This window comes from Sinocyclocheilus grahami, unplaced genomic scaffold (assembly GCF_001515645.1).
Source record: "Sinocyclocheilus grahami isolate Dianchi unplaced genomic scaffold, SAMN03320097.WGS_v1.1 scaffold137.1, whole genome shotgun sequence".
In the NCBI taxonomy this organism is placed as follows: domain Eukaryota; kingdom Metazoa; phylum Chordata; class Actinopteri; order Cypriniformes; family Cyprinidae; genus Sinocyclocheilus; species Sinocyclocheilus grahami.
The window spans coordinates 1,627,716-1,649,535 of NW_015505316.1; the positions used below are offsets into that span (position 1 = coordinate 1,627,716).

The 21,820-nt window shown below is 39.8% G+C and overlaps 1 protein-coding gene across 5 annotated transcripts in view; it reads right to left on the bottom strand.

The window, feature by feature from the left end:
- LOC107591099 (arginine-glutamic acid dipeptide repeats protein-like) overlaps window positions 1-21,820 on the bottom strand; it is a 176,234-nt gene that overhangs the window by 67,411 nt on the left and 87,003 nt on the right. For all 5 annotated transcript variants that reach the window (XM_016280125.1, XM_016280120.1, XM_016280124.1 and 2 more), the window contains exon 3: window positions 9,601-9,671. In XM_016280125.1, the coding sequence (XP_016135611.1) occupies window positions 9,601-9,671 (71 nt within the window). The remainder of the gene's footprint in view (window positions 1-9,600; window positions 9,672-21,820) is intronic.

The following is a 21,820-nucleotide window of genomic DNA, read 5'->3' on the forward strand; positions in this document are numbered from 1 at the left end:
TGGCTAATACACAACATGAAGCAAATTACTTGGAGGCAAATATCAATTACAATGTTTTAGTTAACGAGAACAGGAAATCAAACTGGGGAATAAAAATTATAGTGTTTGGTTTGTGGGGAAATATAATTTAAATTTCATCTATAATGGTTCTGAGAGGGAACAAACATTAAAACATCAAGCCCAATTTTCAATTGTAATTAAAATGCTGAGGATTACATCAGGACAATAGTTGTTTTATCACAGTGTGATTGGGAAAGTGTAAACATTCCCTTCGTGTTGGTATCATTGTAATTTTTCTTCTCTTTGACATCAAAGCGGACGAGATAGAGAAGCCTGCCTTTCCTTTTTTAAGATGAAACCGTTGGGTTGAATGCCAGGGCTCAGCGTTCCCAGCTTCAGATGCTAGTGAAGACATCAGAAGAGGGAATTTGCCTGTGATGTGCCAAAAAACGGCATTGTGTCTCTGCGGCAGATTCCAGCAATCCGAGATGAGGAGAGCGAAATTAACATAGCCGTTCCTTCGAGACCCAAATGATTTCTAATGCATAAAAATACTTGACAAATACCCACCCCGCCACCAGCAAAGCAGCGGCGGCAGTCCGGGAAGGGAAAGCCACGATAATGAAACGTGGCGAGAAAGGCTCGGTTTAATTATTTAGTCTCGCCCGTCAAGGATCTGCTATTGATTGTGCTTTCAGGTGTCTTATGAAAATGTTATCTCCAGCCTTGCGGTTCTCCCGGGCTCCATCTGGCAATGTAATCACCACCCCATACCCCATTGTTGACCCCACACACCTCCATTTTGATTTTACCCCTTGTTCTTGCTCTTCCTCCTCCCTCTATCCCTCTTTCTTCCCCCCCGGCCACACAGCTGGTTTCCATAGTAGCGTTTACTAAAAGCACAGAGCTGTTAAAGGTATAAGGGGGAGAGGGAGGTATGATCTAGAAAAAGAAAAAAAAAAGATTCTTGATCTTTTTCGGATTGGATGGTATAACACAAGTTGGCTATTCTCTCTCACTTTATCTTATTTGGCTACTATTGGTAAAGAAAGCACTGGTATTTCGGTAAAAAAGCTCACACACAAAAAGAAAAAAATTTGGCATCAACTTTACACCAAAATACCAGTGTTATACAAAAAGTGCATGTAGGCTATAAATAGAAAAATGAAATCAAACAAAATGTATCAAATGCCCAATTATCAGATCTGTGCATTTAATGCTTCATAATAGATCTGTCTTTGTAGTACTAATATGAATCTAACATCAATATTAACAAGAAAAAAATCTTTAAAATAAAAGAGTTTTTTTTCTGTAGTATTGAAGTTGGTATCAAGAACCGTGAAATTTCGCTGGTATTGGTATTGACTAGTGAAATTATTATTATGACATCCCTATCAATTACATATCGATTTGAATATCATTGGTTTGCCTAAATAGCTTCATTTTGGAAATGAAATAGAAAATGTGTTTTTTAAAAAAGACACCAAAAACAAACAGATACAAACAGAGCTTCAATTGTTTTTGGAGAGATGCCCATTTGGAAGCAGTGCAGCATGGGCTGTGTGTATTTTGCACAGTGCTAAGTACCTAATGTCATTACCACCAGCAGCATTAAAGCTTCCTTTAGTGGAGTTTCAAGTGTACAGGAGGGAGGGAGAAAAAAAGAGCCCCACACTTCATTCAAGAACATTAATCAAAATGGCCATTAAGTTGCAGCATCTCACAACAGATTTACTTACACAGGCCCGATGCTTAAAAGGCTTTACAGACGGGTTTGCTTAAATTTTTTTTTTTTTTAAATACGCGCCAAAACACGCGGGGGGTGTTTGCAACATCAGAACAATGAAAAGCCAATTCACAAAAGCCATAATTTGCTAAAAAAAAAAATATATATATATATTGTGGGAAATAAAAAGACTATTTGACTACCATTACAGACCCCCCTCCCCCCTTCAAAAGGCCAATGGAGAAAATGCATGTTTTAGCATGTTGCTACTGCTGCTGCTGAATTTAGCATTGTGTGTGATATCATCCTGCTTGCTTGACAAAAAAAGCTCCCCCTCCTACATGGTTCCCTCAGTGTCGACACTCACTGCTAAACCTGTAGCTGCTCTGTATTCCTGCCCTACTCTAAACACACTACCCTGCAGACAAAGTGCAAGCAGGGATATTTCAATCACACGCTCCTGAGCAGAAGTGCAGCGCCGGCTCTCTAGCTGCCGGCAGAGCCCGCTGCCAGAGGCGCTTTTTCAGAGCCGCACACAATAACGGCACAACAAAAACCTGGGGGCCACTTGTGAGAAACGCACCTTTACATATTTATACATGCAAATGCGCAGGCTCATTTTCAGTGGCTGAGCAGGCAGAGGAGTGACGGGCAGAGGGATGGTTGAACGTGTCGAGTGTAACACTGGGAGAGATAGAAAACGCAAAGCCACCCCTGTCCACATAGCGTCTCTTAATGACTGCAGGCTCCCTGATGTAAAGATGGCAGCGGCTGCCGCTCCGCTCAATAAATATTAACAAGCACTGCGACTGATGGCGCTGCTCACTGATCCATAATTGCATTTCAAAATGCTGGAGCTTGTGGGGGGGTGAGGAGGTGATCCTGATGGGGGGAGTATGTGTGCACGGAAGCGGCTCTCGGACTGATGAGGCAACCTACGCGCCTCCCACCGCCGGGCCGGATGAGGATTTAATCAGAGCTGCAGAGGGCATTTAATAGAGACACAGGCCATAATTACACTTTTAAAGAGATAGTTAAAATCTATCATCTCATCGGTCATCATTTACTCACTCTCATGTTATTCCAAAACTGTGTTTAGTTTAGTTTTTTTGTCCATACAATGAACCCCATTTCTGGACACCACTGACTTTACTGCATAAAAAAAAATAATTAAATTGAAAATGTGTTGCAAAGAAAAAAGTCAGATTTGGAACAATATAAGGGCAAGTAAATAATGACTTCCATTTTGGGTGAACTATCCCGTTAAATGTCCCTAATAAAACTTGTTCAATCTATTTTCCTATATTTCACCAGACTAATCGGTAACGCTCATTTTTCGAGCGCGTAGGCATCCTTACGAATTGGAGAAATATGCATGAGGGCATTGCGCACACGCATCTCTTCATAAACCCACTTTTATGATCATTCATGCGTGTATGCACATATATTTGCATCTTTATGAAAGTCTTTTAATTAAGGCTTTGAATCATTAGCTTTTGAGGGTGCAGAGATGAGCACAAAAACCAACAGGAGTGAATTACACTGGGATTTTATTTGCATCCCATGAACACTCCAACCACACACCCTGATCAACAATATCCGCATTACCAATAATCAATAGTCTGTGTTAATTGCCATTTCACAGCTAGAGTGCAGGAGCGTGGGTCAATGCAGGGCCAGTTCAGATTGCGGCACCCTTGCCATCCACTGAGCTATTGATTCAAGTGAATCATTAGGGGTCTATGTATAGCTTGGCTCAACGAGCAAACAGTGTGGAATAATGGTGCTGTAGCAGGCTGACAGCTTAAACTGGAGTTTTCACATTTTCAGATTTGATGGGGAAAATCTGTAAAATTGATTTTAAAATGGTACAATGTGTTAAACAGAGCTGATAGTACTACTATAATTGAACAAATCAAATGAGCTAAAAATGAACATGCAAAGGCGGATGCTGTATGGAACTGTGAAAGACGGGGGTTCTAATGCTGTAGAAATCTGTCACTTCAAGACTTCCTCATTTTCAGGGTTTCATACTTTTTGTGACCCTGTACCACAAAACCCGTCTTAAGTGTAAATTTTTCGAAATTGAGATTTATACATCATCTGAAAGCTGAATAAATAACCTTTCCATTGATGTATGGTTTGTTAGGATAGGACAATATTTGGCCGAGATACAACTATTTGAAAATCTGGAATCTGAGGGTGCAAAAAAAAATCTAAATATTGAGAAATTCGCCTTTAAAGTTGTCCAAATGAAGTCCTTAGAAACGCATATCACTAACCAAAAACAAAGTTTTGCTATATTTACGGTGGAAAATTGACAAAATATCTTCATGGAACATGATCTTTACTTAATAGCCTAATGATTTTTGGCATAAAAGAAAAACCGATCATTTTGATCCATACAATGTATTTTTGGCTATTGCTACAAAAATTTTACTTACAACTGGTTTTGGGGTCCAGGGTCACATATACTATATATAAAAACAACCTGAAGATGTTTGAATAAAAAGCTGGTTAAGTGTTAATAGTTGGGTTTCTATACAAATGTTTCACTTTTTTTTTTTTTTTTAAAGAAATTTAAAATTATTTAACAAAACAGATTATGAAACATTGCAGCATTATGCAGAGATATCAGAAACGTACCTCCAAAGAGTCAAAATATGTGAAAAATATTTTCATCACCTTAATGCACACTCTCATTCAGGCAAAACTATTTTCCTTTAGAAAACACATTTTTTTAGGAAGAAAATCTACCTTAATCTGAACTTATTCATATAATGCATATGCATTTATGTAGGTTGTATAGAAATTTTTGTTTTAAATATCACCCACAAATGGTACCCTCATATCCTTGATACCCTCATGTCCTTCCATGTGACTTTTTCCCAACTACATTACACAAAAAGATCAATGAAAAAATGTTTTGACTGTTTTTGTTCATACAATGAAAGTCAATTGAATCTAAAACATTGACTCCTACTGTATGGACAAATATACAGCAAAAAATATGTATTTTAAATATCTTATGTCCCACAAAAGAAAATTCCACGCAGGTTTGGAATGAGTACATGAAAAGCAAAAATTCTAAAACTGCATTTAAAAAGAAAGAAACCCAGCAAAGAACAACCTTTCCGCCTGCTCCGTCCTGCTCCTGTGCATCATTGGAAATCATGAGTTCTTTTTGATAATTGTATTGTCCATCACACCTAATTAAATGTCCATAAGCACCAATACAGCGAGAAGAGCAGGGCATTTCTGCCTGCGGCCGAGCCCCCAGAGGCAAGCAGCAATCACTCCATTAGAGGCAGCACTGTGCTGCAGCTGAGCTGGCCAATATCAGCAAATTAGTTTAGCCACAGGGATGGGGGAAGGGTGCCACGGCAACACACCAACAACAACAGTGTCAGTCATCGGGCATATGCAGCCGGCCCAAATTAACAGGAGGAACAAGTGAGGGAGTCAGGCAGAGACAAAGAGGGTAGAGCTGGAGACTGTGATTGACTCGAGGATAAAGGCTTCTGCTGTTTATGATCGATTCGGTGCTGAATTGTCTTTGTGTCTGAGCAACCCCTGAGAGATCTTTCTCTTCCTATCTCACCTCTTCTCCTCAAAGCCAACAACGTCTCAAGGCTCCGTTTCCAGCCAATAGAGTGTCAATAGGACTCGCTGTATAGTTGCTTTTCCTATTAGCAACAGATACTTAACTGAATGTGTCACCCTCGTCACATTAATACAGCGTACATCTTATGCACGGCACTAATGGGCTGAGGCCATAAAATAAATACACATAGGCTGTCCATGTCCTTGAAATCAGTATGCACTGCTGGTTTTAGACACACAAAATGGTGCTGGGCTAACAGCGGCACATTATCACACCTGAGCTGAAGTCCTAAATTGTAGGAGATACAAGCACAGCTTCTCTCCACTGTAGAAAAAGACATACATCTTCAAAACTACTTAAGATGCCATTTAAATACATTTTAAAAGTGCAATAAAATCTGACACTGGTATCATAAATTGCCGTTTTAGCTAAAAAACCCCCACTAAAAACACAATTATTCTGGTCCAGCTATAACAGTGATCACACTTTCCCCACTCATTTTCTCAATATGGATCTCAAAAGACTCGTCAATAAAGTAAAGTGTAAAGCATAAACCAAACCAACCAGCTCTGAAATAAATCAAAACATTACAAACTTGGATTTCAAGGTATAAGAAACCGTGGAATAAAACACAAGGCTGTGTACTACAATCTGATGAAGGTTTGCGAATCACATAAAAACAATGGTACAATATAAAACTATTGAATTATAATGGAAGCACTTTAGTATAAGGACCAGTTCTCACTATTAACTATTTGCTTATTAGCATACTTATTAATAACATATTGGCTGTTTATTAGCACTTATCAAGCACATATTCTGCATGACCATATTCTACACCCCAATCCTACACTTAATAGCTACCTTACTAACTATTATTAAGCAGCAAATAAGTTTGAGGCAAAAGTCATAGCTAATGGTTTATTGATAGTGAGAATTGGACCTTAAAATAAAGTGTGACCATTATAATAATCTAGTTACTCAAACAAAAAAAATTTATTTATGTGATAGCAAAGCTAAAATTTACTTTACTCCATTACTGCTACTTGACTTAAGTTTTTACTCCACTCTTATGTCACTTGAGCCTTCAGAAATCATTCTAATATGCACATTTGGTGTGCAATAAACATTATCATCAATACTGAAAACAGTTGTCCTGCTTAATACTTTTGTGGAAACTGATTTTCTTTGATGAACAGAAAGTGTAATAAAACAGCTTTTTAAATCAAATCGTAATGTTGCAATAAACATGTATACACACACGTGCATAAATAAGTAAACAAGTGAGCAATGCGCTTTAAACTGAAAGGCGGGGCTTGTGTGTGTAAAAGATGGTGAGATGGACAGAAGAGATACATATGGCAGCAACTCACTATATTCCCACCCCTTTTTTCCTCCATTAATCTCTTTTATTCTGTCATTACCACACTAATGTTTACACAAGCCGAGGGGAGCTCAGTCAGCTGTGCCTTAATCACAGTGTGTGAGAGACAGGGGTGACTGTGTGCGCTCACAAACAAGGGTGGAGGCACCTGTCTTTGTACATCTTTAAGCTCGTTTAAGCAGGAGGCTCATTCAGAATATGAATATGATTGAGGGGGAAAAGGAAAAGGTTGAGTGAAAAGCGTGTCAATTAACGGTCTAATTTGGACTGAGTGAAGGGTGGAAACATCTCTGTGACAGTGTGAAGATCTGTGAGTGTGTGTGCATCAACATACAAGCCATACACACGGTCCAGGCGCGCACACACACAGATCTCATCGCTCAAAGTGGGCGGAGGGATTGATTGCAGCATGCAGGTTTTCTCTGTGGTGCTAACTGGATTCCCAGGTCATTAGATAAAGAACACAGGGTGACGTTCAACCCTTAAGACTAGAGGAGAACCATATTAATGAGGTTATTTTACCAGAAGCGAGGCAATTTCCTCACCTCACGGCAGAAGAGGGTCATTGAGAGAGAGGCTCACGTGACGCTGCATGAACCAGAAGCTCTCAAAAGCACGCTAGCAAAAATAAGTCTAAAACCTGTCCTCCAGAGAGCCATGATCGTTATGCATGTAATGAATTCACTTTATTATGTAGAATCACTCTGTAAATCCGCTAATGCTGGAACCTTTCCGATATCCTCATTTACCGTTATGGCCAGCTATCCCGTTCTGCCCTGCTCAATACGACTGAATGAATCAAGCCAGCCAGTGTTAAAAGCTAAGAAAGGGAGAGAATGCATGAGAAGGGACGTCAATGGGGGGGGGTGAGTGGGGTCAGGGCAATTGACCTCAAGGTTTTGCTACCATTTCAGTGGACAGATGCTCGCTTCCCAATTAAGAGGAGAGGGGTGACAGCCGGCGTTCAGAGGTGAGCATCCAAGCTGTAGCAGCACGTCCATTACACCTGTTTCAAATGAGCTGAACAATGCCACAGCTATGAAACACTCATATGCCACATGTTGGGAAAATAGCAGTTCACTTAATAGGAATGTGCAAAAAATTACATTTTCAAAACTAGTTGATTTGCACTGCCTAAACTACTAGTTGACTCAACTGGACTAAAAAAAAAAACAATAATAATAATAATTTACACGCATACACAAAATGTGTATTTATTTGATATTATATAAACATAAATATACATTTTAGTTTAATATTTAGTTTAGTATTTGATATTACATAAACAAAATATAAACTCATTTTATACAAATTTTGTTTTATATAATATACAACTATATTTAATTTATATAAATTTGTATATATTTTTATTAAATTTAGATTTTTTTTCTTAGCATATGTGTATATATCCATCTATCCATATTTATATATCTATTTTTTAATACAACATCTCAAAATACTAGCTGACCTCACTAATCGACTAGCCAACACTACAACAACTGACAGGTAACTAGTTGTCCATCGTTGCAATTACATGGCAAACCGCTATCCAATCCACTCCACTCCACGGCCAACATGGATGAGCACTGACTAATTAGATGGATTAAGGTGGTATAAGATAGAAAGGAAGGCCATTGAAGCCTTGTCTTCTCCTCTGACATTTACAGCCATCAGACAAAGACCCCTAGATCTGCACTTAATCAAGATGAAGATAATCACAAAACATACTATATGTTATTCTTGGCAAGAGCAGGACTCTGCTGCCCTCAGCACTCTTTAGAGCAATCCGATTACAGGCTGCTTGGATGCCCGGGCTGTGGCACGCACTCCCCTACCTACCCTCCCTTCCTCTGCACATCCTTCTCACTCATCCAGTCAGCCCTGAACCCCCCCCCCCACTTCAGCTCCTGTGGCTGTCATAAGCCAGCCTGCCCTGTGTCCACCCCCCTCCCATCAGCACCTTAGCTGTTCAGTACCATTAACAAAGCCTCATGGGTCTTCCTCCACACTCTACGGTGGGGGGCCGAAGGACCTCTCGGCTAATTGTCTCCTGCTGAGAGGAAGTAGCCATCAGAAAAGCCATAATGTGCTTATTTGCTTGTGACATAACGTTATCTCAACATAGCAACCATCGAATGTGGCAGCCATGGAAGGAAAAAAAACAGCTGTCTGTGGCTGCTGGAGGAAATAAATCAGGGAAATATATTGGCCTAATAAAGTAGATTGAATCTGAGGTGGTTTTGCTCTCTGATCAACGTGTCCTTTGAAGATTCAAGCTTTTTAAGTAGCTGATTAATAATCTATAGAAAAAGCGTCGGCGAGGAGCGGATCAAGTGGCAAGAACTACTATCCGCAACAGGAGTTTTTCTTTCCCTTTCTCTCGCTTTTTTTAATTGATCAATTAACGGCATGCAAAACCAAGCTGGCGCTACAACGTAAACATGTGAGCGCTAGATGAGGCTTTGTAGAAAATATCTGGTGCTCCGCTTCACACAAGCTAATTAAACTTCTTTAAATCGCAGTGTGTTGCGGGCTGATTTTCCTATAGAGTAAAAAACACGGGCATTAAAAGCAGAAAAAAGCCAACTGTCAGCACATTTCATTTCCAGAAAACACCCATAAGCCTGGTTAAACAGGAAAATCTGAAGGTATGAAACAATTTCCAACACTGTAGCAGCATTACCCTTAGACATCGATTGCAACTGGCCATTTCACTGAAATGAATCAAGGCAATAACCCACATCAAACCCTTGCGTTTGACCCAGCTTTGGACGTAAAGAAAAAGATAACAAACGAAACACAATGGCAACACTGTTACATAAGGGCTGGCGGAGCGGGAGCCTTGATCTGGTGGATAAGGGGAAGGAAAAAGCCAAGTCAACTCACCAGCTTGAAGTCCTGAATGCTACAGATGAAGTAGGGCGTGTTCGGCCGTCGGCTCTCTATGTACACACAATCTGTGAAGATGATGACAAACAACAGTGTTACTAACATCATCTAGACTGTCAGATAAGATGATCTCAATTATCTTCATTTCTCAAACCTGCAAAAAATCGGTTTCCCTTTGTAAAACACAACTGGAATGTGAGTAATAGGATTAAAGGGCTTTTGGACGGAGGACAGTCCGCCCTTTCCAGAACAAACATCAAGGGGAGTCCGAGAAAGAAGGTTGGTATTGTTCCAACACAATTATGTGATGGCAGGGGTTTGTGTAGGGAAGAAAATACAATAAACGAACATAGGAGACAATGTGAAGCTGATATGAAACGTATACTAAATTATGATAAAATTGCATAACTTTTCCTCCTCTGAAGTAAAGCTGAGCAGTGGGCCTCTGTGTTTAAATTAAATGTGACTGGTGGTATGGCCAGGTCACGAACCTTCATCATCTTAACAAAAACATTCACACTGCACAGCCCCAACAAGAGAAAGCAGCTTTAGCGAAGTAGACGCACATACACGCATACTTCCTTCCTCTGCGGTCAATCTGCCAAACATTTGTAGAGTGCGGGGGATGAAAAGATCACCCTCTTGTTCCACCCGCTTCTCCGCAGAGAGACAATCTGAGGCGCTCTTGAAATGGAAAATACTTCAGTTCCGTGCTGTACCGACATCAAAATTATTGCGAGTTATGTGTGTGTGGGGGGGGAGGGAGACGATGTCTTTTTGAAAGAAAGGGAGTGTTCGGAGCTGTTTGCTAGATAAGAATCTTATTTACACAGAAGAATGAGCCTCTAGTTTGAAGACAAGCATTCTTTGATAGTTCAAATGTGTTGAGAGCACAAAGAGGGCTGTGCTCGGCTGCTTGGATCACCCTCTGTCAGACTCCGAGGTGCCAGCCACCGCTCCATTCAAAACACTCATTACATTACACTGCTATTTCACACTACAAATCCATTTTACACCGGCTACCAAGCCGGTATTTGTGTAACCTAGACCTGCGCCGTTCAGCTTGAGATGAGGTGATTGGGGTTTCTGTGGTTTCAAGTCAACATGAAATCAAAACTAGCCAGTTTTACTTTAGACATCCCTAGTGCCAAATACATCCATTCACATTATTCTAAATAAAGAAAGTATGTTTCAAACATAAAATCAAAATGTAACAATGATCACATCACCTAGGATGTCCAGTCTATTAGATCATGCTAACCAAGTGTCAAGTAAAGTCATCAGAGCAAGTTATTACATTCCTTTTCTGATGTCATCACCTAATGTTAACCAATAAGCAAGCAGCGAACGCCATTTCATGTTGACTTCAAACTGTAAATAAAGCACAGATCAAACATCAGCTTTCAGGCTGTAAAAAATCATACATTAAATATATAAACAAAAATAATGAGCTAGCTAATGCCAAACGGGAAGTTAAAAGTGGCTTATCAGAAAGCAGATTTCAAGAGTCACAACAGATTGAACTCATGAACCCATGATTCATTCACACTTCCTGGCATATAAACAAAGGCCATACCGCATGTTAAAAGACGAGCTGCGCATTAAAAAGCAAGGGCGACTCCACCATCTTGTCTCCAGCTTGCTAAATCCGTAAGCAACACTTGTGTGCGTTGATGATGGGGTCGAGCCTCACAGTTACCCAGCAGCCATATTTGAACACACAGCTCCTGAAGCGTGACACTAACACACTCTCACACCATGCCAAGGATAGCAGCCCGAGTGTGTGTCATCGCTTTAAGCACAGATTTGGAGATGTTAGAAGTCTTTGTGTCTCTGTAGTTGTAAAACTGCATGGAGATAAATGTTTATCTGAACACTTCAGTATTCCAGGGATGAATTCACGTAGCATTTGCTGAGGAGGCTAAAAGCTACTACTAACAAAAGGAGAGCGATTCCGTTCCAGCCCTCTTAGTGCACATAATCTTTTATTTATTTGTTTTGCCTGGTGCCGTTATTGATCTCGTTGTGGGTTGTATGTGTGACAGGAAAGGCTTGTTATCAGAGCTGGTCCGCACAGGGTTTTCTAAGGCTTTTTAGTGTGTTAGTGGGGTGGGCCGAGCTTTGCCCGTCTGTTTCTACCTGAGCTCATCCTCTCATTTACAAGATAATGTAAGTGAATATATCCATCATCACAGTGACTGACCGCCTTCACCGGAGGGGGAGGGGAGACTGGAGAACAAAAGAGACAAATCTCAATGAAATGAGATGACATGTTTCAGAACGTCCCAGGCGGTGTTGAGAGGGATTTACCTTTGAGAATTGCGGCTTATAGTCTCTTAACCCGGCTGGTAGATTCATTTAGAGGAAATGGATTCCCTACATACTGACAAGACAATAGATATCTGTGCTGTGAGCCGTAAAGGAAAATACTGAGGTATAAAGGTCTGGTTTGAAATGCTTCCTGAAGTAAATGAAGCCGTAAATGTGACTTCAGCCTATTTCTGGGTAATAAAGCTAAAGGAAAATCAATATTTTGCAGTATTTATGTATTTTTCAATATATGAATAATGAAAATGTACTTGAAAATAATTAAGAATGAAACTGAATAATTTTCATTTAGTTACACCAGCATTAAATTAGGAAAATTAAAAAAAGCAAAGAAAAAAAATTTAATCAGCACATATCTTTACTAACACTTGATGGAATTGTGGTCACATTTACCATTGTTCAGCAATGTTTGGGAAGTGAAATCTAGTCATTTCAGAGTATTTCATGTGAGGATGAAAGATTTCGCCATGCAGATTTTGCATCGGGTTCAAGTTGGTCACAGATTTGACGCGTTGACCAACAAAAAAGCTGCTTGGTTTGAAATTTGTGCTTCACACATTGCTACACTATACTGACAATAGACAATGAAACTTTTTTGCTAATGTGACCGCATTAACACTACTTTTGCCACTTAAGTTTAAATCAGAGATGTCATTAATTGCACTGTTTGCGGTTTTGTAATGCAATGAACTATGCTAATTAAAAAAAGCAACTAATATGCAACAGAAAAACCATTGCTAACATTCTGGTCTAGCCGATCAAAGTCAGCAAAAACTAGCCAAGAAATTGTGTTTTTAAAACAATCCAAAAGGTACTTTTCCCACCCATCTGTGAAACTCGTTTCCAAACAAAAGGTCCTCGGGAAATAAATTGTGTTTAATATTTTACAATAATGACGGTCCTCGCTGGCCGTGGAGAGTTGTGAGGCTGTAATTTGCGCTGTACTCTTTGAGAGTGGACCTTTAAGACTCCAATCGGTTCAGCTGCGTTCCAGCCATTTTGTGCTTTTAGAGAAGCCCCTCTCCATCAGAGAGTGAGCAGGCAGAGAAAAAAGGGGAAGAGACTCAGAGAAAAAGAGAGCGGGGCGTCTGGGGGAGGGGTGTATAGGATTTGAGGGGATGTGTACTGTTCTAGGGGCTTTGTGGACTCCCAAATGTCTCCCACAGGCCACAGGTCCCAGCTCTCTCTCCCCCTTTTAGTCTCTTTACATGGCTCTCTCGCTCTCTCTTTAGTGGCCTGAGGAGAACAGAAGGGTGGGGGCTTTGCAAACAGCACAGATCCATTATCGACCACTCTGCTGGAGCAGCCTGGCCTCATCCTTAGATTGAGATTTATTGAGCTGAAGAAATAGTCCATCACATGCCGAGACGCGCTCACACGCGCCCGTGCTTAAAGTAAAACGACAAAACGGATGTTAGAAGTTGATCTGTTTGCAGCTATTATTTCTTAATGTATCGTCACTCGTCACTTAGCAACATGAATATTCATGTGGAAAGGGAAGAGGGGTAGCACTCATCCAACCCTCCTCCTCCGTCGAGGCTCATTGTTCACTCAGCCATTCTTCTAAACCAGTGAAGCGTGGCAAATTTAAAACACACCTTTACCGATGACAGAGACCTGCCCTGCTTTCCGTGTCAATCCAGTTGCTGTTTTAATCCACTCCGCCTCCGGGGAGGAATGCTCAGACACAAAAAGGCTACAGGCAAAATGTTAATATTACACACACGCTCAGCTGTTTTCTTTAAGAGAGTGGTGGTGTTACTGTCGAGAAAACCCATCGTATCATTGTTAAACGCAGACAGCTGCCGCGGTCATCCTTCAGTGTGCTTATCTTGAAATTAAAGTAGCCGGAGGAATGCAATAATGAAACGGTAGGGGGTTCGGACCAGGTGCTGACTTCACACTCCATGTGTCGCATTCACACCCCTCTCTTCCTACATGACCGACAAGCGGTGAAGCGTAGACCTGTGCCTCTCATGTCACATCGTACTGGGAAGTGCTTCAGCGCAGGTGCTTCAGCTGGCACCAATGCCCTGTGTCAGGAGAAACAGGCCGGTCTTAACCCTGCTCATCCAAATTTACACTGCTGCTCATTGAGACCTGCAGCTTCAAACACTGCTCTTCTCTCATATGTCTAGCTTGCAAATTTTTGCCTCATCTCATAGCAAGAGATTAATACCTCCGGTCCGAATTAGATCAAACCTTGTGTGGCTGTGCCCTCAGAGTAGCAGGCAGAAAAAAGCAGACTCCCTCTGGGCTGGGAACAGAAGCCGTTTGACGAGTGTGGTACACTTAGTCTGTAGCAGCTTTCTAATTTGTAATTGGCAGGTGGTTCGATTTCACAAAAGCCTCTACAGTCTCCCTGTCATACAATGCTACACGAAGGGAAATTTCAGAATAGATCTGGCTCTTTTATTTCCAGCTATCAGCTTGGTACTAGGGATTTCTCTGCACACTGTTTGAAACATTGTAAAGAAAGAATTTCAGTGACACTTAAGCCTTTTATTTTGGGAAGAATAAAAGTAACATACGGGGGTTTAAAACTAAGAAACCAACAAAAGCGCCCAACAACATGACTGTTTGAATATCTCAAACTAAATGCATTTTGTTTCACTATTCGCAACAGAGTTTATTTACATATAGAACTATTAAAAGGCACAGAAATAAAACAATTATTAGAAAGATCAGATACAGGGACACAGACATTTGAATTTCTTGCAGTACATTTTTCCATGTTATGGCAGATAACCTATACATGTATCATATATTAAAATTTAAATATTTTCTATGTAGGCTATATATTAAAATACATACTATTTTGTCTAAATATAAAAAATATAACAAATGTTTTAAACGCTACAGATACAGCAAAAATAACCTAAAATGTAAAAATATAAGAAATGACTGTGTACAAATAAATATATGAACTGTTCAATAAGATAAACCAAGAAGGAAAAAAAGGCAGAAATTGATAAGACAACAAATGTGGTAATGATCAGATAAAGGGTCATAAACAAAACAAAGATCTTTTTGGCACAAGAACCTAGTGCTGGGCGGTATACCGGTGTTTATTTTTGTTATAATATTAATTTTTTTAATACCGCAATACCGGTGTATGTCGGTTAAACAACGTTCGGAACGCGACACTGTTTGAAAGAAGTCCCTTTCCACTGTGGTGAGGAAACAGCTGTATGCGTTACTAAGCATGAAAGTTCCGAAACTGAAGCTGTAGAACTAATAGAACGTGATGACTAGGGGTCGACCGATATGTGTTTTTCAAGGCCGATACCGATTATTACAGATCAAGTAGACCGATAACCGATATTTTGAACTGATATACATGTTTGGTGTAAAAATGAAAATTAATGTCAAAATTAAGAATAACAAGGGCTCTGACAAAAACTGCCTTCTCTGGTGTTGGTTGAATGTAGTACTCCCACAGTAAACTCTTTATTTAATGGGTTTACCATTAAAATTCAAACATGGAAGAAATAGCGTATTGTGTGATTATTCTTTTAAACAAAAGTTGTAATAATTGTTGTAGTAGTCAGGGGTTAAAGCAAAAATATATATATATTTTGACTGAATTTTTCCTCGGCCAAACCCCATTCCTCAGCCATACCTGTCACACACCCAGTTTAAGAGCAGTGTTTTTCTTCTTGTAATCAAGAGCGCTTGTCCTCCTAATTAAAAAAAAATTAAGGAGCACCTTCTGATCAATAATCAAATTCTGATCAAAAATTTGCCTTCCTAATATGAGGTGAAGTGATTTACAGGGGCATTTTCTTTTTACCTTTGCAATGGCATCATTTTCATCTGTAAAATTCATGTTTATAAGCTTTTTAAAATTTCTATTTAAAACAATATAATAAGTAGAATAAGACGAATAAGTTACCAATCATGAAATTAGTATTAATGAAAAATGTATTTGTACTACAGAGGTGGCATGAAAAGAACACAAAAGTGGCTTGTAGGTACATTTTCAGACATTCAATGAGGCTCAGAGGTGGCATGAGTGCAATTAAATTAATAAATTCATGTGGATATGTTTTAAATAAATTAAATAAATGAAACTGAAACCGCCAGCAAGTGGCGGCAAACCACGGATTTTATCACTGAATCATTCATTCAATTGATTCGTTTGAATGGCTAATTCAATCAGGAATGAAGCAAGTGACTGTCTTATGAATGGGTAATCATGAATCACTGACTCACTAGATTCGTTCAAAAATGCACTTTCATTCATGAATGAAACACCGCTGTTTGCTTTTGAGATGCGCAGCGGCTGAGCTGTTACTTTATTTGGAACCATTTTCGTTGATGAAATAGAGCAAAATCAGGCAGTACGTGTTTATTGAACTGTTGTATTAAATCAATATCACATTTGCAAACTCCTTGAATAATTATTAAAATCTGTCACTCATCGCGATCTGTGGGCGCACATAAAATGAGAGTTCTCAAGACTCAAAAGTACATGCAAATGATAAGTTCCGTCATCGCGTTATAAGCGCGGAACCTGCGGGAATGAGCAGAATTATTATTAATAGTCGCAATCCTGCTCCTGAAATTAAAGACCTGCTCTGTGTTCTCTGCTAATAACCCAACTGTGAATGATGCGAGCGGCGTTATGTTGTCCGTGAGAAGCTGCAGCCGTGGCGGGGATAATTTCATTAAGCTAACCCGAACTTATATTTTGACGGGTTGCCATGAGGAACTTGTTTCTGTAGGTCTATGTAAATGATATGAAGAGAGTTTTACTCGAATTAAACTATCAAATGCTCATGAAGTGACTCTTAGAGGGAGTCAGAACAGTTCTGGAGATGTTGTTCATGTATTTATGTCCTCATGTAGTGATACGACAGAAGCTGAAATCACCGCGGGCGTCGCACACTTTGTGTAGAAAACACCGCGCGTCTCTGCCATTTACATACACAGAGACACGCAGAACATGCTGGATTCATATTTAAATAGTATTTTTGCGGCTTAATATTTACAGATACTAGTCCATATTGCGACTCTACTTAAGTGTACTGACCTACTTTTGATTATTCATCCAAACTTTGACAAATTCCGTGAACATTCCGCGTCATACAGTAAATTCAATTTATATGACTGGATTCCGCAAGTCCGTCCGCGTTTTATATTATCATAGATAATATTGAGGTGTTTTGCAATTTCAGTGCAACGTTAGTGGATTGGGATCTATAGCAACTTAAGCAACGTCTGCTGCTGCCTTACCTTTGAGAGACAACTGATGCGTGATCACTGAAGCAGCTCCAGTTAGCAAGCGCTTTTGGAGTGAGAGTGAATTCTGCATTGATTGGTCAGACTCGTGACTACCAACAGATCAGATGAGCGGTGGGCAGAGACTGCTTTAGGCCACAGAGTGGTGAGTTCTGACAGGCAGCATCAGAGCCAAATTTAAGTTATTTTATCGGCGAATCTGTTTTGAAAATGACCGATACCGATAATCATAAAAATACTTAATATCGGTGTCGATAATCGGCCAGGCCGATAATCGGTTGACCCCCTAGTGATGACACAGAAGAACTCATCCACAATATCCACATTGACCGCCACAAATATCCACCGCCCCCTGCCATCAGCTCCCGCGTCTCTCACACACACACACAAGTGCGACTTTAGCACTAGTTAACTAAATAACTTTCAGACCCTTTTAGCTGCTTTTTTCTGCTATAGAATATTCATACTGACAAACCTAGCAACTTTTTTGGATCAACCTTGCTATGGTTCAATTGGAAGATTTCGCCAGTGCTGTCCCGCGAACACGAGGTCTGACCTTCCCGGAGAAGTGTCACCTCTCTCGCCGTCAGTTTTGTGCAGTGAGCGGCAGAGAAGCAGCGCATTCAGTTGGCCGCACCGCAGCCGACTCGTCAATAAATGAGTACAAAACAGTGTTGCACCTGTCGCTTACTGATTGTTTGGAATTATAAATATGAGCGTAGTTCGTCTGTTAATATCACATGCACTTTTTTGTTTGTTGTTTTTTTTTAGCTTGTTACTCAGACGAAGGCAGTGCGCTGCATGAGACAAAAAGGTAATATAGCCAAAACAACCGCTTTAGTGTAGATGCAGGTTGATTTTATCAGATGATGCCGCGATTATAAATGAGAGTGACTCCTGGTTAACATGTATTAAAAGGGGTCGTGTTTAGTCACTATTTAGTGTGTTATTTAATATTCACGCATCATGACAGTAAAATAGGGTATTCTAAGTCAATATACTGCAGTATTTCCTCTCTCAATCAGTAGAAAATCTGGTTAACACACGGTCATGAATGAAAAAAAAAAAACAACGTCATGTACCGTGAAACAGGTATAATTTTGAAAAATACCATGAGATAAATTTTTGGTCATACCGCCCAGCACTACAAGAACCCTTAACATAAGTGACCCTCAGGGAAAAATAAATGCTACGAGTGTAAAATGTGTCCCTTTTAATTGACTGCATTTAAAGATTTGATTTAGAAAGCAAAGCTTCTGTTTTCCCCTTCGAGACATCGATGTGAGGGTCTCCTTGTCGCCTGCTCTACCTCCACCTGCCTTTCATTCCCTATCTCTCTTTCTGTCTGTCTAAATCTTGAGACAGCTGGAAGAAGAGTGGAAGACATGCATGGAAAAGTTGTCTCAACATGGGGTGATACTGTTGCTGTCTCTTCAGAAGAGCAACAGGGAGATGAAGACTGCTGCTTGATGACTCACTCAGGTGGTCAAATGCTGTTAGTCTCACCTCGCTGAATAATACATGACTCTAAGCCAAGAGAAAGCCTGGTTTCTCCCCTCTGACAACAAACGGAGGAGGAGAAGATTATTTCGGCGATGGCCCGAGCGCTCTTTTTGCGAAGGTGGTGCATGTCCATTTTCACCCCACCAAGTCTATTGTGTTCATTCTTGACTGTGTTCCAGGGAAAGATCTGAAGCTTTGCTCGCCTGTTAGTGTTTCTATAACCTCTCTCGACTGTATCCACTGACAAACATGAAACATCAATATCAAAAAGCTGATAATCAGGCAAAATTGTGAGCAGACAAAGCAGCAGTCTTGAAATGACATTACCGAGCTGACAAGGAAGCCGCACAGCTCTGTGTGGATGTGAGGACAACGTGTTCAAGCTCCCAGTGGATATCTCAGCCTTACTGAAAAGACTGCAAGCTTTGGGTGGCTCCGTAATTAGCTGACAGCTGTCCAGACACCCACAGGCAGCCAGGAGAGATATAGAGAAATAGAGGCCATCTTCAGGGACGTACTCATCGAAGAACTTTCGTAAATTCAACATCTAGACCTCCACTTCAATCATAACCCCAACCATAAGCTCTGTTCCAAAATCTAAGCTGCCTTGTTGTCTACACCCTACACAGTCAGCGGCCTAAGGAACCGCACAAGTGACTGAACTGCAATGGCTCTAGATAGACAGCAAAAAAAAAAATCCACTGACCACAATGCATTCTGGGATTGCCTATTCTGAGTAGGATACAAGCAATACTGCCTTAGACTTTGGGTAGGGAAGCACCAGTACCACACTATTATAACTTGCTGAAAAAAAAATATTACGATGATTATGATGATGATTAAAATAAAACTAGAAAAATTAATAAAATTAAAAACTTAATTATGATTTATTGTTATTATATTATTTGTAGTTCATTATTGTTATTATTAATAATAATAACAACAACAAGCTGCTGGATAAGGCCATTTTAAATATTAAAAAAAGTTTCCTAGTTTATTACAACCCTCTACAATGCAAGTAAATCACGCGCATGTGTGACTAAATCTTCACTCTGGGCGACTAAATTATGTCTAATATTAGCCAATGGCTAATAAATTCTCAGATTTTAGTCGCCAGTGTGTGAGTTGGAGGCTAAGTATATGTTTAGCACAGATATATTTTCACTTGCCGAACACACTGACTGAGCACTTCAGAGTTTCTATAAGTATTATAGAAAAAAAGTAAATATTATTATTATCATCATCATCATCAGCATCTTATCAGTATTATTGTTTTTTTTGTTTTTTACAGAAACACTGAATGACCAAAAAAGCACCACCACCAGTCCCAAATTCAGTTAAAATGTCTATGCATTCATACATGGTTACCAAATTTTAATTCTAATTACTAAATTTCTATCATTAAATAATACTTGATTATCATAATATCATATTATAATGCTTGACTGACTGATGTTAAGAGTGTACTTTCAGATATTTAAAAAGCTGTACCATTTTACAAACATATACAGTATATATATAGTATATCAGTCTGGCGAGTAAACTAGAAAATTTACTAGCCAATGGCGATTCAATTGCCAAGGTGTCCGTAGAAGGTTGTATTATTACAATGTTTTATTCTTATTAAAATAAAAATTACATTTTAATTTCTTTTTTAAAAGGAAAAAAATTTTAAGTTACATTAATAACGTAATAAAATATATTTTTTAAAGAATTTAGCTTACATTAATAACTAAATAATAATAATAATAATGGTGAAAGTAAATCTAACTTCTAAAGATTAAAATGTGTTAGATGACAGTAAAGGCAGTTTAATTGTAAAAATAGATGGAAATCAGCCTGCACAACTCAACATCAAACATCATCATATCCAATTTGAACTAATAATAAAATCTTAATATCAGCTGATAACAGATATAGGGCACTAATTTGGAGCAAATAATCATGCCGGTCTCCTTTTGGAACTGTGTTTGCATCCAGAGCGCATCTATGCTGCCTTAAAATGCTCTCTAGGTAGGCAGCCTGCTAGGTTTTGGAAGAGCGCTATAATGAGCACCATAAAGCCCACCCCAACCCTCAGCTAAGCCCACTGTGGACATTCACCTCTCTTTATTGTCAGCATTCTCATCACACGGGTGGGAGTGGTACTCATCCAGCCAATCCTGCTTGATGAGCTCTCCATTTTAAAAGTCAAATGGCAGCCAGGGAGACAAATTGCCATCACAGTACAAGGACATCGGTGCGACTCCGGGTTGTAAAGACGGACTGCAGACAGCCACGGCCAGCTCGCAGAGGCCTGAGTATTGATCTCATGTGTGTATAATCTCCCGGCTGGATCCATAAGCTGCCTCTGTGTAGCGAATATCCGCAAAGCTACAGGGAGCCTGGACACGAGAACGCCACTCAAAGGCCTGATCGATTCAGCTGCTTTACTCTTCCTTCCATCCGAGTGGCCCTGTCTGCAATACAAATGCCTCTCTATCTCTCTCTCCCCATCCAGATCACACTCCACTTACTCCTCTTTTCCATTCCTTCCTTCCTTACCTTACTCATGCACACTCCATCTCTCCAACGACGTGCCTTATTTGCTTTTTCAGACAACCTAATAAATGCATGCTAAGATTGCTATAAAAACGTTAGCGGGCAAAAAAGAATGAGGGTGACATCCGTGTTGGCTTTCAATATTACTTCCTCTTATCTAGTGTCATACGTGCACACGGCTGACTCTCTCGAGCCACAAAAGCAATTATTGTCTTGTTTCAGTTCTCTCCCTTGATTACACTCTCTCTTTTTCCGTTGGCTTCTCGCCGTTTTTAATACCCACTCCAAGGGTGGCCGGTTTTACATATTGTGTGTCACTAGACAAATATAAAAGGATTTAACATTTAGTAGGGTTTAATCCAGCACAGGCTTTGTGTCTACTTAAGCCTCCCGAATCAAATCTGATTGCAATAAGGCTGCAGCGACTGACCGCAAACTGAATGTATGCATATACGCCTAGACCAGCACGATTACATGAAATAAAGCTGAAATCGCAATATGGCTTAAATATGCACGCATTTTACATGATCCAGTGTTTTGAGTGGCTCGGTTCACAAATGTTAAAATATTTTATAGAAATCTTTATTTATTTATATATATA